General features: G+C 50.0%; 1 protein-coding gene across 3 annotated transcripts in view; it reads left to right on the forward strand.

Moving 5' to 3' along the window:
- Window positions 1–8,307: 8,307 nt before the first annotated feature.
- The window catches only part of Heg1 (heart development protein with EGF like domains 1), an 84,376-nt gene continuing 71,432 nt past the window's right edge, over window positions 8,308–21,251 (forward strand). For 2 of the 3 annotated variants that reach the window (XM_085832292.1, XM_021184955.3), the window contains exon 1: window positions 8,308–8,672. In XM_085832292.1, coding sequence (XP_085688418.1) covers window positions 8,429–8,672 — 244 coding nt within the window. In that variant the 5' untranslated portion in view covers window positions 8,308–8,428. The remainder of the gene's footprint in view (window positions 8,673–21,251) is intronic. The other variant, XM_021184954.3, reaches the window with a different exon arrangement.

Genomic DNA, 21,251 nt, shown 5'->3' on the forward strand with positions numbered 1-21,251 from the left:
TAAGAAAAGGTTTATCAACTCCTATTGCACCACAGGAGAATGTTCCCGGCCCCTTGACGTTTACAGTGTGTAACTGATTTTATCGGGAGGAATGTTGTTTGGAGTGGAGTGGCCTTCTCCAGTGGGTAGACAAGAAACGGAAGGTCATTTGAGGATCCACCCCAAACTATGTAAGTTGGTGCTCAGCATTGCTGTACATAAGGCTTGGGACACTGGCCAAGCCATGAGCAACCCTTCCTCCCTGGAGGAGGTCCCAGCCAGTTTCCAGAGGGACTGGGTGTTTACATTCTCACCTTGGCCCTGAAGGGCAAAAGCCCTAAACCTAGCACTGGTCTGCAGAAAACAGCAAGGAAGGGCTCTCTAGCCCTGGACCTAACATTACTTAACTCTGCCTGGACAAAAGCAGACCATTCCTGACATTCCAGAAAGGGGACAATAAGGGGGATTAAAAATACAGAAGGGGACTTATTCCTTTAGCTCTTTGGTCAGAATCCCAAAGGCCTTTTGTTTCCTGGAACTCAGAACAAAACAGCATAGAGGCTGCATGTATTTCACAAGAGGTTGGGGTTCTGCCTCTTCTAGTTCAACTCCTGAGAGGTTGGGTCAGCCCTGACACTGGTCTGCATGGTTCTTCTGAGCAGTAGATCTTTGGGCAGAGGAAGGTGCCAAATGGCAGACAGAGACCCAAGCCTGGGATGACAAAAGAGGCCAGAAATCTTCATTCCTAGTCAAAGGGATAGGGTTGAGCTGCCTCAAGACCAGCTGCTGAACAGCTGAAGAACAAGTTAGGTAACCACTGAACAGCAGGATGTTCTTCCAGCCCACCCACCCCACCCCCCTGGGTGGGTCTGTGACAAGGTCTAAGTTATGTCACTACAACTATTTTTAGATTGGATAGAATTATAACCCTCGTGTTCTAACTCCTAGAATGTGTGAATATGATCTTATTTGAAAATAGTCTTCGCTGATGTAATCAAGTTAAAACAAGACCATACTGGATTCCAGTGGGTTTCACACACACAGACCAGGTCCTTAGAAGAAGGCCATGATGCTCAGAGAGGGAAGGTACCCATGTCACAACAGAGGAACAGACTATAAGCCGAGGGTGGCTGGCTACCACTAGATGCTAGGAAGAGGTGAGAGTGGTTCCTGCCTTAGACCCGTCAGTCAGGATTCTGTTAGAGGACAAATTGTCATCCTACATCCGGGCACTGATGGTATCTAGGTAGAAAACTAGCTGCATGTTGCTCCTGGTCTCACATCCTTCCAGCCGCCGCTTCAGTTCCTCATCTCACACACATCCTCATCTCCTGCCTTACTCAGGAAACTTAGGTCCTGAGACCGAGATTCAGACCCTTGGCTGGACTGTCTGCTCCTCCACCTGTGTTCCCCTCTAGGCCTTGCACCTAGCAACAGCCTGCACCGTCCTGCCTCTGCCCCACCATCTGTGCCTTTACTCCCAGCACCACTGTCCTACTCCCTGCCGAGTAGATCCTTTCTTGGTCCAAATTCTGCACTGAAAACACCACTCCCTCTCTCCTCACCCCTGTAGTCACTGGCCCAACTCACTCTGACCACCAAACACAACCCTCTTGAGACGTCCTCTCAGCCAGCTGGGCTTCACCACCCTCTCCTCTGTGTGCCTCTCGTGTGGCTTCTGTTCCAGTCACCACAATTGTTATGATCCCTGGTCACAAATGTTGCCAAAGCAATGGATTCTCTCAGCCTTTGCCTTACTTGGCCTTCTTCTGGGTTATACGCTGTTGACCACACCCTCCTTCCCTTGGCCCTGATGACACTACCACCACCCACTCACCAACCCCATCCCCCAGCTCTCCTCCACCCTCTCTATGCATGGCTCCTTTCCAGTCTCCTTTCTCTCTAGGGCAGGTCAAGTTGGGTTCTCCAGAACTCGTGCTCAGGGCTGACTATGGTTCTCCTAGGTGACCTCATCCCCTTCTATTCAGACTGAGACTGCAAACTTGGACTTCTCTCAGCTCCAAATCTACAGACTCAAAGGCATCCTTGACACTGTCACATGGATGTCTCAAAGTCACCTGGGACCAACGTCCTAAACCCAATCAATGATCTTGACTTGGAAGACCTGCTACTCATACATGGTCCTCTCTCCCTTGTGAAGGGTACCAACATCTATCCAAGCACACAAGCCCAGAGCTAAGGAAAGCCTGACTTTTCTCCACCTTTCTTACCCATCAACACTGCTTGTGGGGTTTGCTTTCTACTCTTAGTTTCAAACCCAGGACAAGCAGCTGAGATGCCTACTTAACACATCAAAGCAGACCTGGTCACCAGGTTCTCCCTGCATCCCTCAGTCCCTACCTATCACAGAGCCCTCTGGCTGGCATACCCTGCCACCTACTTCAAACTTCTCCAGCCCAAGGGCTGGGCTGCCTTTCCCTTAGATGCCCTTTCCTATATAAATCCAGCCATTTTGGCTACCCATCCTCTTTGGGCCTCCTGGATGCTGCACCTGGTTCCCCTTTCCCCTCTCTGCCCCACTTCCCCCCATTGCTCTGGGTCATGTCCACTCTGGGCTCTCCCTGATGTCCCTGCCTCTGGCTATGCTCTCCCATATGTCTAAAATAAACCTTCTCCACCATACCCAGGGTGAGCCACGTCCTTTCCCTTTTTCTTTTCTCTCTCTTTCTTCCTTTCTTTCTCTCTTCTTCTTCTTCTTCTTCTTCTTCTTCTTCTTCTTCTTCTTCTTCTTCTTCTTCTTCTTCTTCTTCTTCTTCTTCTTCTTCTTTTCTCTCTCTCTCTCTCTCTCCCTCTCTTCATTCACCTATGACCTCTCAAACCCACAGCATCCTCAGAACTCACCACTGTTGCTTGTCTTCTCTTGAGCTCTAAGAGTCTACACACGGCCTTTAATCCCAGCACTCGGGAGGCAGAGGCAGGCGGATTTCTGAGTTCCAGGCCAGCCTGGTCTACAGAGTGAGTTCCAGGACAGCCAGGGCTATACAGAGAAAAACAAACAAACAAACAAACAAACAAACACCCAAAAAAAGAAAGGAAGAAAGAAAGAAAGAAAGAAAGAAAGAAAGAAAGGAAGGAAGGAAGGAAGGAAGGAAGGAAGGAAGGAAGGAAGGAAGGAAGGAAGGAAAAGAAAAAAAGAAAGAAGAAAAAGAAAGAAAGAGAGAAAGAAAAGAAAAAGTCTACACGCCAGCCCTTGTTTCTGGATCATTTGTCTCATCACAGAACGATAGTGTCCCATTGTATGTCATATCACCCTGGCCCTTTCCACCCCACTGTACCCCATCTCTCTGAGCTAAAGCCTTACAGTGATTTCCTAAACTCTTAAAGCACTGATTCATCCCTGGTCTCAGTGTTCTCCCAGTCTTTGGGCTGATTCACCTCCCTTCCTGATCTTCCTTGTTCCCTAGGCTCCAGCCATGCTACTGCCCCCATCTTTAATTTTAAGTTTATGTGTATGGGTATTTTACATGCATGCATGTCTCTGCAATACATCCAGGAGGTGCCTACAAGGCCAGAAGAGGGCATCAGATCCTCTGGAACTGGAGTTACAGACAGGTGTGAACCGCCATGTAGATGCTGGGAATTGAATCCAGGTCCTCCGGAAGAGCAGCTAGTGTTGTTCATCTCTGAGCCATCTTTCCAACTCCTGATTTTCTTTTATTCTTTGCATCTATCTTGTTCCAAGTCTTTCTGCCTTTTGGCTTGTACCTATTCTTCTAATGTCCTTTGACCTGGCTAACAACCTCAACAGCTATTGACCTCGCTTTATAGGGAAATGACATGCTCTCCTGAGCGCTCTTCTTCAGGGCCCTTCCCCAGACACAGGCTTACCGAGATGCTCTCTTGATGGCTGTTTCCTTCAAACCTTTAAGCTCTGAGGTCAGAGACTCATCCCACCCCCAACAGGGAGCCAGGCACAGGGTAGTCACAGAAGAAATATTTATTAAAGGGCTAATTGAAAGGAGGCATTGTGTTGAGCTCTGTTGATGAAAGACAGGGAAAGTGTAGAAGTTCCAAGAGAGCAGCCCATCAGTTGGGTGGGAGGAGACAAGCAAGGAGAAGATGGATAAACAAAACCCAGGATGGGCTAGCAGGAGGAAGTAGCAGGCCCCCCACAGGGGTGCCTAAAGCCTTCTCTCTGCTCCCCACCCCCAGGCTAAGCTCAGTGTGGGTGTGTGTTGACTAACTTTCCATCCTCTGGAACCCCTAGTCACCTGAACCTCGGGCATCCCAGGAATGGTCACCACTGGATTCCAGCCTTAGCAATGCTGTCCTATACTGTTACATATGCTCAGGGGTAAAGTGGGCACACTTGACAGGCCCTGGTGATCACAGCATTGTGGAGAGGTTGTGGGGCTGGGGAGAGCTCTTCCTGCCTTCACACAGTGACCTCATTGTATCCACAGAATCCTCAGACTGACCTGATGAGGCATCGAAAGGTAACGGGGTTTCTTCTCCATGGACAGATGGGGACACTGAAGTCAATAACGATCACTTGACTTGGCTGAGGACTGGGAACAACTTCGGGACAGAGCTTGGAGAAAACCCAAGGTCCTCTTCTCTACTGCCCAATGGGCAGAGGGCACAATGCACTGGAGCCTGTTCTGCTTATTCACTTTGAGGCATAGAACATCTTATGCAAATTATGGAAGATTCAAGTAGCTGGGCCCCGAGGGATTCCTCTGATGAGCTACCCTCTTTGTGCAAGGAAAGAAACTTTAATGCGTCCCCTCCCTCTCAGACACCCTGATGCCAGCTGCTGGAGAGTGCTAGCAATCTACCCAAGCCTCGCCTCCTCCTCTTTGCCTCTGTGTCTAGGCCACATTTCCCAGCTTCCTTCCCAGTTGGGTGAAACCTATTGTCGCGTTCTCCCTAGTGGAATGTAAGAGGAAGTGAGGCACACCCCTCCCGGCCTGGCTCCTGCTTACCTCCTGTGTTCTTACCTCCTCTGGCTGATTGGAATGCCGAATCCCAAAGCAAAGTTGGAAGCCATATGCTGTTGAACGGTAGAACCAGCGGATTGCACGTCCCTAAAAGAGCTGCCTCGCAGACCTTGACTTCTGTGTTGTGAACAAGGAGGAAATATCGTGGGGTTTAAGCTGCTGAGTATTGGAGTCTTGTTTGTTACTGCAAACCAAGGCACGAAAGCCTCTGTACAAGCTTCGACTCTGCTTAACTTGAGGAGGCAGAGACACTGGATTCCCGCAGCCCGCCGACTTCCCTGTCAGCTCCTATGGTGCACCCTCAGTCCTGCTTCTGGAGCCCTAGCTCCTCCAATTTGACCTGAGCTGTTTTCAGTCTAGATCATCAGACTCCCAAGGCCAGATTAGATCTTTGAGGGCATCTTACATATCCTCCCGGTTCTAGAGCGAAGTTCTAACTCATCTGAGATGATCGAGACTCTTGTCTGTATTTCCAGGTTCCTGAAGAAGAAGTGACACTACTGTTAGTACCAAACCCTAAAAGGCAGAGACTGTAGAAGGTTTGCTGGTAGCCTTCCTCACACACCTGTCTGCCACAAAGATCCATTTCCCTTCCCATAAAACTATGCCAGTCTCTAATAGCTGTTATGAATATCAAAGCCCCCACACTAGCTGTGGTGGTTTCAATATGCTTGGCCCAGAGAGTGTGGTACTATCAGGAGGTGTGGCCTTGTTGGAGGAAGTGTGTCACTGTGGGTGTGGGCAGTGAGACCCTCCTCCTAACCACATGGGATCGGGTCTTTTCCTAGTGGCCCTCAGATGCAGATGTAGAACTCTCAGCTCCTGCACCATGGCTGCCTGGATGCTGCCATGCTCCTGCCTTGAACCTGTAACCCAGCCTCAATGAAATGTTGTCCTTTTTAAGAGTTGCCTTGGTCATGGTGTCTGTTCACAGCAGTAAACCCTAGCTAAGCACCAGTCTTCTGGTCCTTCTCACCTCTCCCTCCACTACACTACCTCCCACACTGGTCTACCGCCCCACCCCCACCCACCCCACCATCTGTTCTTTATAAAGGATGGATTTTCCTACTTTTGCTCCACTCTCTCATCTTCTCTCCCCACTTTTTTTCCTCTGCTCCCAAGAGCTATCCCTGCCCAGAGCTGATTCTCTTCTTGTACTTTCTGTCCCTGAGAGGCAGCCATGGCTACTTTAGACTTCCCGAGTGCCTCTGGTTATTCTTTCATACTTACAACAAACCTTTCTTTCAGATACACCCATAGAGTGCTCCAGTCTGGTGGTTTCACTGGGCCCTGGCTTATGTGTCCTTAAGGCACCTGTTTTAACAGCCTTGCCCCTGAACCTTAAAACACTGGGATAGAACACTTCTTATTGATCATCTAGGACAATGTGTTTTATAGATGAAGTAATTAAGGCCTAGGTCACAGTTAAAGGAATCAGGGGAAAATAAGATTCTAGGAGCAAGCGGGCAGCTGTTTGCAAGTTCCTGACCCGAGTATAGCCTCCCTGATAATCCCTCTTGCTTTGTCCTAGGAGATGGAAAGGTATTAAGACCCAGCAACATCTTTGCAGCCCTTCATCCACCAGTTAGGCTGGCAGTTCCTCTGGAAGTTCAGGTGACTTAGAAGTAGAAAGACAGATCTGTGATGCTTAAAGGGAGAGGCAGGAGGCAGGTTCGATGCCCTTGGGCACTGGAGGCAAAGGCAAGATTCCCAAGTGAGCTTTCTGAATACACACGAGAAGCCCAGACAGGCCTTTAACCCCTTACGCCTTCCTGTTTGCCTGAAAGCATGTCCTGATCTTTAACTAGTCCTCCTTTCTGTTCAAGGGAGGAAGCTATGGTGACCAGAACCTCAGAGCACAGTGTACTGACCAGCTAGAGCTTAGCCAGCTGGAACTGGGCTGCTATGTAGTCCTGCTTGTTAACAGGGGAGCTGTGTCAGGAGGTGGGGCCATGCTGGGATTTGTTGTTGTTTTAGAAAGAAAGAGGACTGAGCATTTCATGTGAGACCTGAAAAGTTAGGTTTCGTTTGTGGTTCTATAAACCCTAACCCAAACCAATTCTCCACTCTTGGCTCATTTGTCTAAGGTAAACTTGTTTATACGGAGCATCCTTTGTGTCCTGCCAAGTGACTCACTTGTACTGAGTCACCAGAAAATGGGTCTAGGCCCATCTGCCGCTGCGTTGGACATTATGATCTGATCGTTCCCCTGGAGGCGGGTCGTGGAGGCTTGGAGACAGAGAGAGGAGGCAGAGACATGGGGAAAGAGACAAGCCTGTCTCCTGAACATTTGGTAAACAGACAAAGGACCCTAGCATATCTGAGAGCATCCCAAGGGATCTGTGGTTTTCATTTTGGATGAGATATTGTCTGAATTATTGACAACTCTAAGCTATGAGGTAAGCATGAAGCCACATGGTCATTCAATGAGAAATCCTTTAGTTGTTGGTTCTCTTAGCATCTCTTAAGCAAGTTATTGCCCCCTATTTTGAGCTGCTCGTTCTTGACTTACAAAGAAAAGAGATTTGAGTCTTAAAATCTGGACATATCATTTGTCTCCTGGGAGGGGAGGGAACAGGGACACACACAGAATTTTACTTACCAAGCAAGTTTATTGACACTCTGTCTTGGAACATCTCCCCTAAAGGTTTCATTTTAACTTCAGTGTGGGCTGCATTTTTTTTTAATGTTTAATTTGCAAATTGCTGTCCTTTTCCTGGCTATGGGTTTTCCCTTGCCCCAGACACGGTTCAGTTTTCTCTTCCCTCTGGCCTCTTTGGGTGTCTCAGCAGTGACATCTTTGAAGAACTATGGTGTAAGCCAAAGATAGCGTGGGAAGGAAATCAGGCTTATGAGCCTTAAAGAAGATGAGGGTTCCCGCCCTGGCTAAAGCAAGTCTTCTCACCAGCGCTGGGGACCCAAAAGGGCAGCGGTGGGTTGGGGCCTTTTCAGATCCTTAAGGGCAATGCAGGTCCACGGTATGGAACAGGGTCTAGGATTCACTTCTCTGTCTTTTGAAAGCTCTCTGTATACTCACTCACCTGATGTCAATTACACCGCCAGAATCTACTTTTCACAGACCTACTGTGTGGCTAAGGAACTGGGAAAGTGCCCCCCACCCCAATTCCATTTCTCCAAAAGCCAAAGCGATACTCCAGGGTGTGGGCCCTGTGACAAAAGTCGCAGGGGGCTCCATGAGTTCACCCGGGGGTTCCGTGAACTCACCCGGGAGACCCAGACCGCCCCCGCCCTCTTCCTGCCCTCTCCCCGCCCCCGGGCCCCCGCGCGGGGCGGGTGATGTCAACCGAGGAGGAGCCGCCCGCCCCGCGACCCGCCCGGGCTGATTGGCGTGTGGCAGCACCAGGGCTGCCTCCGCCCTCCCGCGGCTCGCACAACTTTTGCGGCTGAGAGCGCGCTCGCACCCTGCTCCGCTCGCCGCCGCCCTCGGCCCGGCGCCCGGCATGTGAGCGCGGGCGGCCGCCGCCACCATGGCCACGCCGCGCGCCCCGCGGTGGCCGCCACCGTCGCTGCTGTTGCTGCTGCTGCTACCGCTGCTGCTGCTGCCGCCCGCCGCCCCCGGGGCGCGGGGCTCCCTTCCCTCCCCGGCCCATCGTACACTCCTCCCGGTCGCGGGACCGCTTTCGCCGCCTGGCGCCGGACATACGGCCCCCGGACCGGTCGTCACGACCCGGCGGGGACGTTCCGGCCGTGTCCCCAGAGGCGTGAGCGCGGGTGAGTGAGAGTCTCCAGCGAGGGTCAGGGGGCGTGGGCGCTTCGCGGCTGCCCCATCCCGGCCGAGGCTCCGTGGACCCTCGTGGGTGGAACCCTGAGGGTGGCCCAGGACGGAGAAACGCTGTCCCTGGCCACTGGAATATAAAATGTTCACATGCGTTCCCTCCCTGAGCTTTGGAAGGAAACTCTCTTCTGGGGTAGCCCACACCCTTCTCACTCTTACAAAAAGAAGACCCCAAAGAGCCTCTCTCACCTCATGGGGAGTGGTAACTTCTGGCTGCTGTCCCTCGGTTTCAGCCCCCAACCCCCAGCCCCCAGATTTAGAACTGGTCTCTACTGGTCTAAAGCCTGACTTTCCAGTATAAGTAAATAACGGATTTCGGAGTTTGGAATGCTTCTAGTACTTAGGACTTCATAAAGGACAAAGAGTGCGCTTTAAAACAAAGCTACCCAGTTAACCTTAGGAGCAGGGTTACTTGGGATGGGGTTGGGGGCCCTGCAAGGTCAAACCCCTGGAAGCCACTGGCTGGCTCTGGACTGTCCTGGGGCCCTTTCCTCCCCCAGCCAGCTGCTTGCTGTGCAGGCAGGCACTGCCTGTCCTGGTCACAGAATGGGGACTCAGCTCCTGTGCCTGCCTCCTTTGTTTCTAGTTCCTTTTTCTGTTGGAAGAAAATGCCACGGCCTGGGTGGGATTCTAATGTAACCCCCACACGACCTTGGCTGTGTCTCATCTTTGGCTCTCAGTTTCCCCATCTGTGGAATGGAGGGGCCCCATTCCTCCCTGCCTCCAAGTGACAAGAGGTGACAAAATGAAAGTAAAAATAGTAGAAAGTGCTGTGAACCAAACCAGCCTAGGTGTTGTTAGCCATTTGTCCTCCCGTAAGAGGCAGAGGGCACACATCGGGCTCTGTTGTTGCCACACGGCTGGGACTGCCAAGGTTTTGTCCAGTTTCCACTTCTTGTCGGTCTGTCTGTCTGTCCATCTTACATGTTTTACAAACTTTCTCCAAACTTGCTCATCCTTAGAACGTAGAGGTACTACTTCCTAGAATTGAGTAAGAGAAACTTTTCTACCCTCATAAAGCCTCAGTTGAACCATAATCTCCCCTCCGCAGACTGCCTTAGCCTTGTGAATTTCTGAGTCACTGGTCCAAGACAGAGAGGGAAACTGAGGAAGGGTGAATAAAGGGAGGGAAAGCTGTGCTGAAGGTCCTTACAGACATGCTGTGCAGCCCCGACTTCCATAATCTTGATGACTGATTTTCAGAGAAAGGAATTGAGAACTTAGAAGACATTTAACTGTTCTAGATACAGTTGTGTGTAAGGAACTGATAACTCAGATGGCCACCTGGGAACCCAAGGCAGGTGCCACTAACTGGTACTCAGGCTGAGGGCTCCATCTTGTGAGGGGCTATGAAGGGAGCAGGGATGCTGAAGGGAGCAGGGATGCTGGGCTCCAGCTTGAGGCTGGCACAGGGATCTCCTTCCAATGGCAGAGCCTATTCCAGGCTCACACAGGCGTGAGTGTAGCATCAGGCTATAGTAGCACCTGAGTTAGGGGAGATAAGGTAAGAATGGGGGCCTTACAAGAGCCGGGCCTTCACAGCCATGGTGCTAGAACTGCTCTGTTCTGTTCGTTTGGGAAAACGCAGGATAGAGGCTTCAGGCAGAGGAAGAACCCAGGAAGGGGCAAGAATAATCCAGACTTTCTCTTAAGAAGGTTTCCTGATCTCTATTGCTCTAAGGCCCAGTCTTGGGCAGGGGTGTTTAAAAGGTAAAGTTAGAAGAGGTGCACTCTATGACCTGTTGAAACCTCCGAGAAGTTATCAGTGTGGCCGAAGATCTAGGCACTGCCTCTCGGGTTTCTGTTAGTGCCTCAAACGATGTCACTTAGGAAAAGGACACAGCAAACAAGCAGCTACAACACAACAGCAATCAGCGACCTCAGGGAGCCAGAGTTTTGTAGCAACCTCTTAAAATTTTCCTGGCCCACTTTGATCTCCTCCCCACTCCCCACTGGCCATTACACACTGCTAGGCCCTCACCTCTGCAGAAATCCTTGGTGGTCCTTTTGCAGACATTCAGCCTCCCTGATACCCGGGCAGATGGTCACTCATGCTCTGCAGCCACGTTTTTTGTGTTTAAGGAGATGAGTGTTCTTGATGGTAGTGAACCTTGACTCACACAAATAATACCCTTAAGCTGACAGTTGGGTTCCCTGAGCCACTTCTTCTGGGGGTGCTGGTGGCCAGTGCCTGGTCATCACGGTCTGGGCTTCCAAATATTCCCTGGTGAGTAGCAGAGACTTAATTCTTTTCAGAGGGTCCTTCTAGCTCCTCTCTCCCCAGAGAGTTCAAGGTTCCCACTGCTGGGTGGCTGTGTTTGCATTCCATTTGTGAGCTGTTTGCCTGTGTCACACTGTCCTCCAGGGAGAACTGCCCCCTGTTTGTATAGCCATTATTTGGCTTTTGTGACCCACCTGTCACCCGGTTCCGCTGTGTTTGCTGCTTCAGCCATCAATGAAAAGAGACCGAGAGCTAGAGATTTCCTCTCTCTGTGTCGGCTTTCCTATGACTGAGGGTCCCCCAGAGCCATCGCTCCGGGCTGAGAACTAAGTTTACTTTTTCAGTCCACGGGCCACACTTTCTGCGGGGCGGGGAGGTGGGAAAGAGGCTGGACTTAGACTGAGAATCCTCCGAAAGAACTTCCCCACCCGAGGGGGAAATGGTGCTGCTGCCTTGTTAAATTAAGCAGCCAACCCAAGGAATAATAATCTTACAGACATGTGGTTCCCTAAAGGAAGAGAGCCATGAGCCCATCCCCTTCTGAGATGTTAAGTGGTGGTTCCTAAATTGCTCTAACTTTGGAGCCCGACTTCATCCTTTAGCTAGGCTGCCACAATACCACTGCAAGGTGCTATGAAGGCTGGCTGGGGAAGAAAGTGTGACCCTTCTGGCTGAGGCTGAGAGGTAGTTCTGGGCATCTAGAAACCGCTTCTCTGACAGAGATTGTCACAAGTAGAGAGAGAGACTTGGTGTGCGGCATGCTGAAAAGCCACATCCTTTTCACCTTGCCTCTCTCCTGGTGCGTGCAGATGCTGAGCTCATGTTTTCTGCTCACCAGCTGACTTGTGTGTGGACAAGGGGAGACTTCACTGCGCCCATGCCAGCTGGGCAGTTACTGCCTCCTAGACCCAGGAGCAAGGGCAGGAGCCTCTCTGCCTTCCAGTGATCTCTCTGTTTCCACTGGTGCTGGCCAGATGTCTGAGAGCATCCTTATTCAGGGTCAGAAAGAAGGAAGCAGCAGATGGCAGTTGCTGTGTTCTTAGCTACTCCTTATCTACTTTAGTTAGCATCTTCCCTCTGCCCCAGCATCTTCTCTGTATGAGCAGGACACTTGAACTGCAATCGATACCTTTCATCGAAGAATCCTGCAGAGACAACAGGAAGGCAACTAACTGACATCCCTCTTAGAACTCCTAGCCTTTGAGCACCTGTGTGTGGTCAGAACACATATGTTATTTTACCCCATTTTACCCTCAAAGTCCTGCCAAGGGTAGTGCTTCCCATTAATCTCCCTTTATGGGAGACGAAGCCTAGCAAGGTTAGGTTACAGGGAAAGGAAGGAAACTGGGTATGATTTCAATCAAATTCATTAGCCCATCTCACCACGTTATGAGGTCTCTGTTTCTCATCTGAAGGACAGGAAAACCTTGTTATAGACCCTTAGGAGGTTCTCCAGCTCAACATCCTTGCGTGAAGTTGGGGACCCTGACTAGAACGAGGTGGCAGTCAAGATGCTGACAGGAGAGAGCTTTTCCAAAAATAATTTCTAAGGCTGGAGAGATGGCTCAGTGGTTAAGAGCACTGGCTGCTCTTCCAGGGGACCAGGGTTCAATTCCCAGCACCCACATGGTAATTCACAACTGTCTGTAACTCTAGCTCCCAAGGGATCTGGCACCCTCAACAGACATACATGCAAGCCTAACATCAGTGCACATAAAGCAAAACAAAACAGAAAAACCACAAAAACACACAAAATAATTTCAAAATATTTTTATTTTTAAGTGTGTGCATGTTTGTGTGCGTGTGCATGTGAGTGTGTGTGTGTGTGTGTGTGTGTGTGTGTGTGCGTGCGCAGGTGCCTGTGGAGGCCAGAGGCAGGTGGTTGTAAGCTGCCCAGTGTGGACTCTCAGAACAGAACTCAGGGCCTCTGAAAGAACATTGTACACTCTGAACCTCTGAGCCATCTCTCCAACTCCAAGAGAGAAGATTTTAAGATTATTTTTACGAGTAGAGGGATTGCCCATGAAAGTGCTTAAGTGTATAGATGTATAGAATGATGTTTTATATTGTTATTATGATACACAGCCTATATATATATATATATATATATATATATATATGTGTGTGTGTGTGTGTGTGTGTGTGTGTGTGTGTGTGTGTGTGTATACCAGTCCATAGATTACAGGTGCCTGGGGTAGCTCATTCATTTTCACTGATATGAAGTGTTGAATTCTGTGGGCTCTGGGCTGGGACCATGGAACAGTGACTAACATTGGCAATTGTCAGTTGCTCTCTCAGCACCTGCTCTGTGGAATGAAAACACGTTCAGAAGTTCCTCCCATCGCTTCCATTTTAACATCTGCGCAACTCAATATTCATTTTCCCATAGACGTGAACAAAGAGACTTCTGTCCTGTCTTTTCTCCCTTCCTTTTGTCAGAGTATGACAGATGTCTCCCTGCTTCTAAAAATAATCCTAAAAATTCTACCCTCTCTGGACTGGGAATGTGGCTCAATGGCTTCAAGTGCACACTGCTCCTGCAGAGGACCTGGGTTTAGTTCCCTGGGTTTAGAATCTCACTGGGCAGACTCACAGCTCCTGTCACTTCAGCTCCACAGGACCATTATAATGCTTCTGGCTTCCACAGTCACCCACACTCACATGCAAACACACACACACACACACACACACACACACACACACTAATTTTAAAAAAAAATTTTTTTTAGCCGGGCGTGGTGGCGCACGCCTTTAATCCCAGCACTCGGGAGGCAGAGGCAGGCGGATTTCTGAGTTCGAGGCCAGCCTGGTCTACAAAGTGAGTTCCAGGACAGCCAGGGCTATACAGAGAAACCCTGTCTCGAAAAACCAAAAAAAAAAAAAAAAAAAAAAAAAAAAAAAAAAAAAAAAAATTTTTTTAAATCTCTTCTCCGCAGGTTGTCGGCATCTTGGTTACCATCTCTTCTAATCATGATCCCAGAGCAAGCAATCCATGTCTTATTTGATTGGCTTATAAATCAGAAAATACTTATTAAAGCCTTACCCTGTCTGGAGAGCTTTGTCAGGTGACGTGGAGTTTGTAGGCACATCTGTGGTGTCCCCTTCCTCCCCAGGGATGATCTTGCTGGAGCCCAACTGTCAAGGATGTAAAACGTGGGACAACAATATAGTAATAATTCGTAAGCTAAGTAAAATCCACGTTGGTACTGACCAAAGGAATGGTATGGGCAGAGCAGGCTGTGGTATGGAAGTGTACACTGCAGGGGCTGCAGGGTGAGGGACCTCGTGAAGAAGGAGGGGGGTGCGATGAGTTTTGGAAGGTTGGCTCGGATATGAGTGGACAGATGTGGAAAGACTTTGGCATTAGCAGAATCTCACACGTTGAAAAGCTCAAGGCTGGTTTCTTCTTTTGTTTACGGTTTTGGGGGCTTATTTTTAGTTATTGTCCAGAATGATGGCTTCCCTGTGGCGTTTTCTGACATGTGTGTTATATGTTGCTTGTGTTTCTCTCCTGTTCCCCTAGCACCCGTCCCCTTTCTACTCTCCCCTAGTCCTCACTCTGTTTTCATGCCTTCTACTGAGTGTGCGTGTGCATGTGTACCTATGAACATAGGTCGCACAACACTCGTCTTTGTCTTTCTGTGTCTGGCTCATGTCACTCTGTGTGATCTGCACTTCCATGCGTGCCTCTAGAGTATCTTCATTCTCCTTGGCTGAATACATATGTACGTGGGTAGGCAGCACCTTTTCTTTATCTGCTCACCTATTGACAGCCATCTAGGCTGGTTCCATATTAGCTCAAGACTCTACGTAGAGGTTATCATCAGTCAAGGCCAGAGGAGAGAAGATGTGGGGATGTGAATTGGGATTGCGAAATTATCATAGACCACAGCCTGGGAAGGGAGCTAAGGCTGTTACAGAAGGGCCTAAGAATCCTGCCCTGTCCATGTAATGGAGCCACAAGCCCTTCATGGCCTTAGGGAAGAGAGCAGTGTCTTTTGTGTGTTCATATTTACTTGAGCCTGGAGTTGGGCCTTGCTGACAACCCCTGGCAGGTCTCTGCCTCACTCCAGCCCAGAAGGTATTCCGGAGCTTGTGGGAGGGAGGCTAAGAAATATTAAATCCTTGAGTTTGGGGGAATGGGCTAAAGTCAGGACAGGGCTGGAGTAGAGGCTGTGGGAAATGGAGGGTGAGAGAGACAAAGGCCTTTCAGGGGGATAACAGGAGAGCCCAAGGCTGCCAGCCAAGGAGATGCTGGGAGGGGAGAAGAAGGGAGAGGAGGGGAGGGGAGGATAGGGGAGGGGAGGAGAGGAGAAGGGAGAAGAGGGGAGGAGAGGGGAGGCTATCAAGAGGACTTGTCCTTCAGTGTAAGGAGGTGTCTCCTGCTGCAGCTTTTCACTGTAAAGACCCACAGGCAGCAGGTCCCAGCAGAAGAATTCTGCAGTGCCTTGATAGTAGGGACCTGACCTAGAGAGAAGCCAGGTCAGGTTCGTCCTGGAAGGGCAGTTGTTGAAGCCACATAGGAAGAGGAAGCTAGCTCAGCCTGGGTGGCGAGCACCCAGTCTAGATGACAAGAGGAAGAAGCAGTGACCCAGGCACCAGCCAGGGCGGGGAGGCACAGTGGGAAGTGTGGTGGTTTGGAAACTGGCTGTGGTCGGAAGAACACTTCAGTACCATACTCAGGATAGCCATGAAACCTGGAGGCTCTCCATCTACCTGTGAGAATAAGCTAGCGCGTTTCTGCTGACACATCCTTTGCCCTTGTTAGATCCAGGTCAGCGTGAGCAGGGAGACTGGGGAGGAAGTGGCTGGGCAGCTACCACTCTGTTTTATTTGAGCTGTTTAGTTGGGACAGGTAGGGTGTAAAGTGAAGCCTGTGGGTGGCATGGTGAGCGTGGGTGGCATCCGATGTGGTATCCCTGTAGCAGATTGGTCAGTGAAATGGAGAAAGACGATCAGAAAGATCTAGCGCCCACCGATTCTCCCCTGCAAGCCGACCACCCATGTCAGGAGCAGCACCCACCTACTTAACCCAGAAGCCCGGATGTCTTCTTCCTTGGCCTTCTACAGGCTGACTGTGCTTCTGACATAGACCAGGACTCTGCCCTCTGTGTCTCCCGTGCCCTTTCCGTTCACCCCATCCACCCTTTCCCACTAACGGATGCTCAGGAAAGCCACAGTGAACTTCTTAAAGTGTGACTCAGGTCACCTGATTCTTACCTTAAAACCGCTAATAGCTCTGCAGGGCAACACTACTGCCTTTCTAGACTCTGATGCTAACTAACTCCGCTTGCTTCTCAGAGCAGACAGTGTTTTCTTTTGCTTTGTTGTTTTTGAGGCAGCGTTCCGCTATGTAGCCCAGGCTGGCCTTGAACTTGGGATCCTGCCCCCTTACCTTCCCAAGTACTAGGATCACACGATCATAACCAGTAGTCAGTGCGTGTGTGCATGCCTGAGTGTGTGTGTGTGTGTGTGTGTGTGTGTGTGTGTAAATGCGAAATTTACTCCTGTCTTACTCCATCTTAGAGGCTTGACACAGGTGTCCCTTCCTGTAGCTCCCCTGTCACAAATGCATTAATATGTCAGTGTTGGAAGGAAGGCAGGTTGGCTGTGAGGACTGGATCCTGAAGGGCCAGGAAAACTGGAACAAGGTCACACTTCCTTTGCATGCCCTAGAGGGACTGTAGCAGGGCTGTACCCCATGCTGTAGGGCTAGGACTACCAGATCCTTTAGGGAGCTAAAAGACCATCAGCTAAATGCACCGAGGCTGCTAAAAACAGAAGAGCTCTTTCTGCTTTATATTTCAGCTCTAGGATCCTTGAACTCAGTAGCATTATTGTTACCTTTTGATCATGTGGCGTTCTTGAGGAAAGCATACAGTGAGATAGCACGGGAAAACATGGGCTATCTCCGCGTTTTTCCTTCCTGGGACTGTTAGGGCTAGGGGGCAGGGTGCAAAGGGGTGCTCTGATCTTGCTCAGAAATCCCGGGATATCTCTGTGTGAGGAAGGAGCCGAGCTTCTGGAGGTGAAGAGGTGGCTTTGGTAAGCTGACGTATGTCTCCTCCGTGTTTCTGGTAGATTGGGAGGTAAAGGCCGAGGAGGAAGATGAGTAGTGTGACTCCGTGCTCAGGGGTATCCTGCTACCACCATCCTTGGACGCATCCGAGTTTCAGGAAAGAGTAAAAAGTGCTCAGAAGAGAGTGCTAGGCTGTTGCCTGGAGGGATGAGCTTTGGACAGGGTTAAAGCCTCTGTTTTCTCTCCCTGGGAAGTAGAAGGGGATGGAGTAACTTCATTTGGGTTGTAGGCTTCATTCTTAGAGCCTCTGGAGCCACCATGGCATTTATTGTCACCATAGAGTAAGACTTCCAGTGTGTGACTAGAGTCCTGCTACCTTTACTGGCATTGACCCCAGCTGGTGTCCAAGCTCAGTGGCAGCCACTTGCCAGCTATGGGACTTTGAAGGTTTCGCTTCTTTGTACCATTGTTTTCTCATCTCTTAAGTGGGCAATTAAAGAGCCCTTCCCAGGGAGTATATGGGCCATCTGCCCTGTCAAGCCCCCAGCTCTGAGCCCAGCAGGAAAGCACTATAAATACTAGAAATTCTTCTGCTGCTGAAACTAGGGCTTGTTTGCACTGGGCACACTGTCTTACTTTGGTTTCTGCTGTTTTGGGTCAAAACCACATTGGAGTGGAAAGGGTCTATTTCATCTTACATCTTATGGTCCATCACTGAGGGAAGTCAGGGCAGGAACTGAAACAGACTATGGAGGAGCGCTGCTCACTGGTTTGCTGGCCTGGGCTTGCTTAGCCTGCTTCCTTATATGACCCAGAAACACCTCCTTATGAGCAGCACTGCCTACAGGTAACCTGGGTCCTCCCACCTCAAATGGTAATCAAGAAAATGCTCCTACGCACTTGTCCACAACCCCATCGTCTGATGGAGGCAGTTCTTTTGACCAGCCCAGTCTGATGGAGGCAGTTCTTTTGACCAGCCCAGTCTGATGGAGGCGGCAGTTCTTTTGACCAGCCCAGTCTGATGGAGGCAGTTCTTTTGACCAGCCCAGTCTGATGGAGGCAGTTCTTTTGACCAGCCCAGTCTGATGGAGGCAGTTCTTTTGACCAGCCCAGTCTGATGGAGGCAGTTCTTTTGACCAGCCCAGTCTGATGGAGGCAGTTCTTTTGACCAGCCCAGTCTGATGGAGGCAGTTCTTTTGACATCTCCTCTTTCCAGGTGTGTCTAGGTTTGTGTCCGGTTGATGAAATATAATCAGTGCAGACACTGTTGATAGCATCCTGCTATGCACACAGACATCCACTGGGTGTTTTAGCAGACCAGGTACCAGTTCTAAAAGCAAGACGCTCAAGTCTGCATCCTAGAGACCTCTGGCCTTCCTCTATTCCAGAGCTCCGCCATCCTCATCCATCTCATCCCTAGAACTCTCCACCCTTAGCCTTAAACAGAGCAGAAAGAGCCAGATTCAAAGCCAGAAAAGCTCAGTGCAGCCATCCCTGCCTGGTACCATCTGAGATGGGATGGGATGATCCCATAGGAAGGGAATGGGATGGGAAGGAAACAGTCACGTGAGGTGGGGTTGTGCAGTAATAAACCTCTGAGGAGCAGGTTTGCCGCTCTGTGTGCGATGGGCATTGTCCTAGGTGGGAACCTCTGGTGGGTCCTTCTTTTAAGCATGTGTGTTTCATTTTTAATTATGTGCATATGTGCATGTCTGTGTGGGTGTGTGCACATATTAAACACTGTCAGACTTTGGGGAGTCACATGAGCAGGAACAGAAATGTTGGCCTAAGTGTTGTCCCGATGAGACTTCTTTGAAAAGGCTCATACCCTCATAGGTGAGGTTTGTGGCTTGTAGGAAATTATTTATAGTACAGGCTTGCCTTGTGGTCATAGAGTGCTGTTTGTTGTCTGTGGTGGCCCTGTAGAGAGATGGCAACGGTGGCTCGAGGACTCTGACATGGGTCAGAGGACTTTGGTCTTAGCCCCTTCTCTGTCTAGCCATGTGGCCGAGGGGTGGGGGTCGGGGTGGGGGCAGGCTGCTTCTTAGTGTCTCAGGGTTATGTTAAAAATGGGGCCATTAGGAGCAGAAGATATGGCTCAGTGGTTAAGGGCACTGACTGTCCAGCCAGAGGACCTGGGTTCAAATCCCAGCACCTACATGGCAGCTTACAACTGTCTATAACTCCAAGATCTGACACTCTCATATAGACATACATGCAGGCAAAACACCATTGCACATTAAAAAAAGGTAAATGTATTTTTAAAAAATTGTAATGAGGCCATTAATATCTTTCCCACTCCTTAACAATTGTGACAATGACGGCACTCATAAACACAGTACTGTGAATGAAGACCTTGGGCGTATCATTTGCTCTGGACCTGCCTCCACATTTGTAAAACAGATATAACGGAACCCATCCTGTTGATTTCATGGTTATAAGCTTGAAATAAAACCACATGGCCATGCTTTGTAGACATGTACACACTGTTTATTATTAATGCTGTATCAGACTGTTAGTCTAAGACAGGGCTTCATGAAGGTTGACACGGCAGGATGAGGAGACAATCGGAAAGAAAGAGGAGAAAAGGGATGTTTGTAGTCAACGTCAGCGGCCTTTTTAAACGCTCTGTCCCTTTGTCCCTTCACTTGTCTCTGGCTGCTGTGACCAGTCCTCCCTGTCCTTCTCTCCCTCCAAGAGAGGCATCCTTCGCATCTCCCTTGGCCTTCGGCCTCCAGCTTAACCCCAGGGGTTGTTTGGGCAGTACCGCCTGTGAGCTGTAGAATCTCTGGAAAGAGACATGGGATTGCGACCGGAGAGTCAGAATGTGATCAGGTTGGTGAAAGTTGTCTCCCAGGGCAAATGTGTGGTCCTAAGGGAGAAGAGCTTTATTTCTGGGTGCTTCTGGTGTCGTCTTTCAATGGGACGAGGCTCTGGAGAGGCGGTTAGTTCTGAACTGGTTCTAAGAAACAGCCAGGTTTTGCTAGAAGGCAGGAGGAAAGCAGATAGGACATGCTGGGAGCAGATAAGTCATGCTGGGTAGGCAGGGAGAGCTCTACCCGTCTGCAACCCTACAGACTCTGCTAGGCAGGGAGAGCTCCACTGGTCTGCGAGCCTATAGACTCTATAGGGCAAAGATGGAGGGGGCAGCTTGCCTTCACCTGCTTTCTCGGAGCTTCACTCCTCTCAGTAGTTCAGGCCTGTCCCTTCTGCTAGCTGCCAGATGGTCACAGGTTTAAACCCATGGGTAGCAGTTACAGATGCAATGTGACATCCCTTCTACCCAGCTCCTCTATTGTTCTTGGTGGCCCTTCCTTCATCTCCCACCCACACTGAACTGCCATCATTTCTGTACTTGACTTCTCTCACCAGCCAGTAGTTATCCACCAACTCTTCCTCGCTCCTTGCCGGCATCCTCTTCCCCGCAAGTCCCAGTGGAACACAGACTCCTCTCATCTGTGGGCTACACAGAGCAGCATCCTCCTTTGGGCTATAAAACCTGTCTAGATCCCAGTGCCCTTGGTGACCCACCCTTGGAGCCCACCTAGGGGAAACCTGTTGGTCCTATTTGATGGGAGTGTGATCCCCACTCCTCTTAAAGAAACTTCTTAGCAAGCTGTGTGTGGCAGCACATGCCTTTAGTCCCAGCTTGCGACAAGTAAAAGCAAGAAGATCCATATGTGTTTGAGGCCAGCCTGGTCTACAGAGTGAGTTCCAGGACAGCCAGTGCTATTTAGAGAGAGACCTTGTCTCAGGCTATGGAGAGAGAATTTGTCTCAAAATATATATATATATATATATATAGATAGATAAAGAATCATGCCTGGTCAGGGTCCACGGGGGGGGGGGTCCCAGAGAGAGCTGATAACTCTGTTCCCAACCCGCTTCCCGCTTCCTCCTGAACCCCATGCCTACCAGGGTCTACTCCATTCATTTTCCAACAAGCATAAACAAATTAGATTTCCACGATTCCCTGGAGGCCACCGGAGCCACTTCACAGAGGTCTAGGAATACGTTAGCTGCAGAACTTAGAAAAGCTCCGCACAGGGCTGTGTAAATGTTGGAAGCCCTAGCCCCAGGTCCCGGCTCACACCCAGGCAGTTTCTTCCTGCCCCTTCTCGGCCCTCCTCTCTCTCCCCCTCTTCCTCCTCGGAACCAGGATGTTTTGCCTTGCCTCTTCATTGTTTCACTAACCTGGCAGGTCTCCTTTGGTGGAGCCCTGCCACAGCTTCCTCTCTGGGTGTGAGCTAACACAGGGAAGCACACAGGAGCAGA

Source organism: Mus caroli, unplaced genomic scaffold, assembly GCF_978045245.1.
Source record: "Mus caroli unplaced genomic scaffold, Mus_caroli_1 scaffold_17, whole genome shotgun sequence".
Classification (NCBI taxonomy): domain Eukaryota; kingdom Metazoa; phylum Chordata; class Mammalia; order Rodentia; family Muridae; genus Mus; species Mus caroli.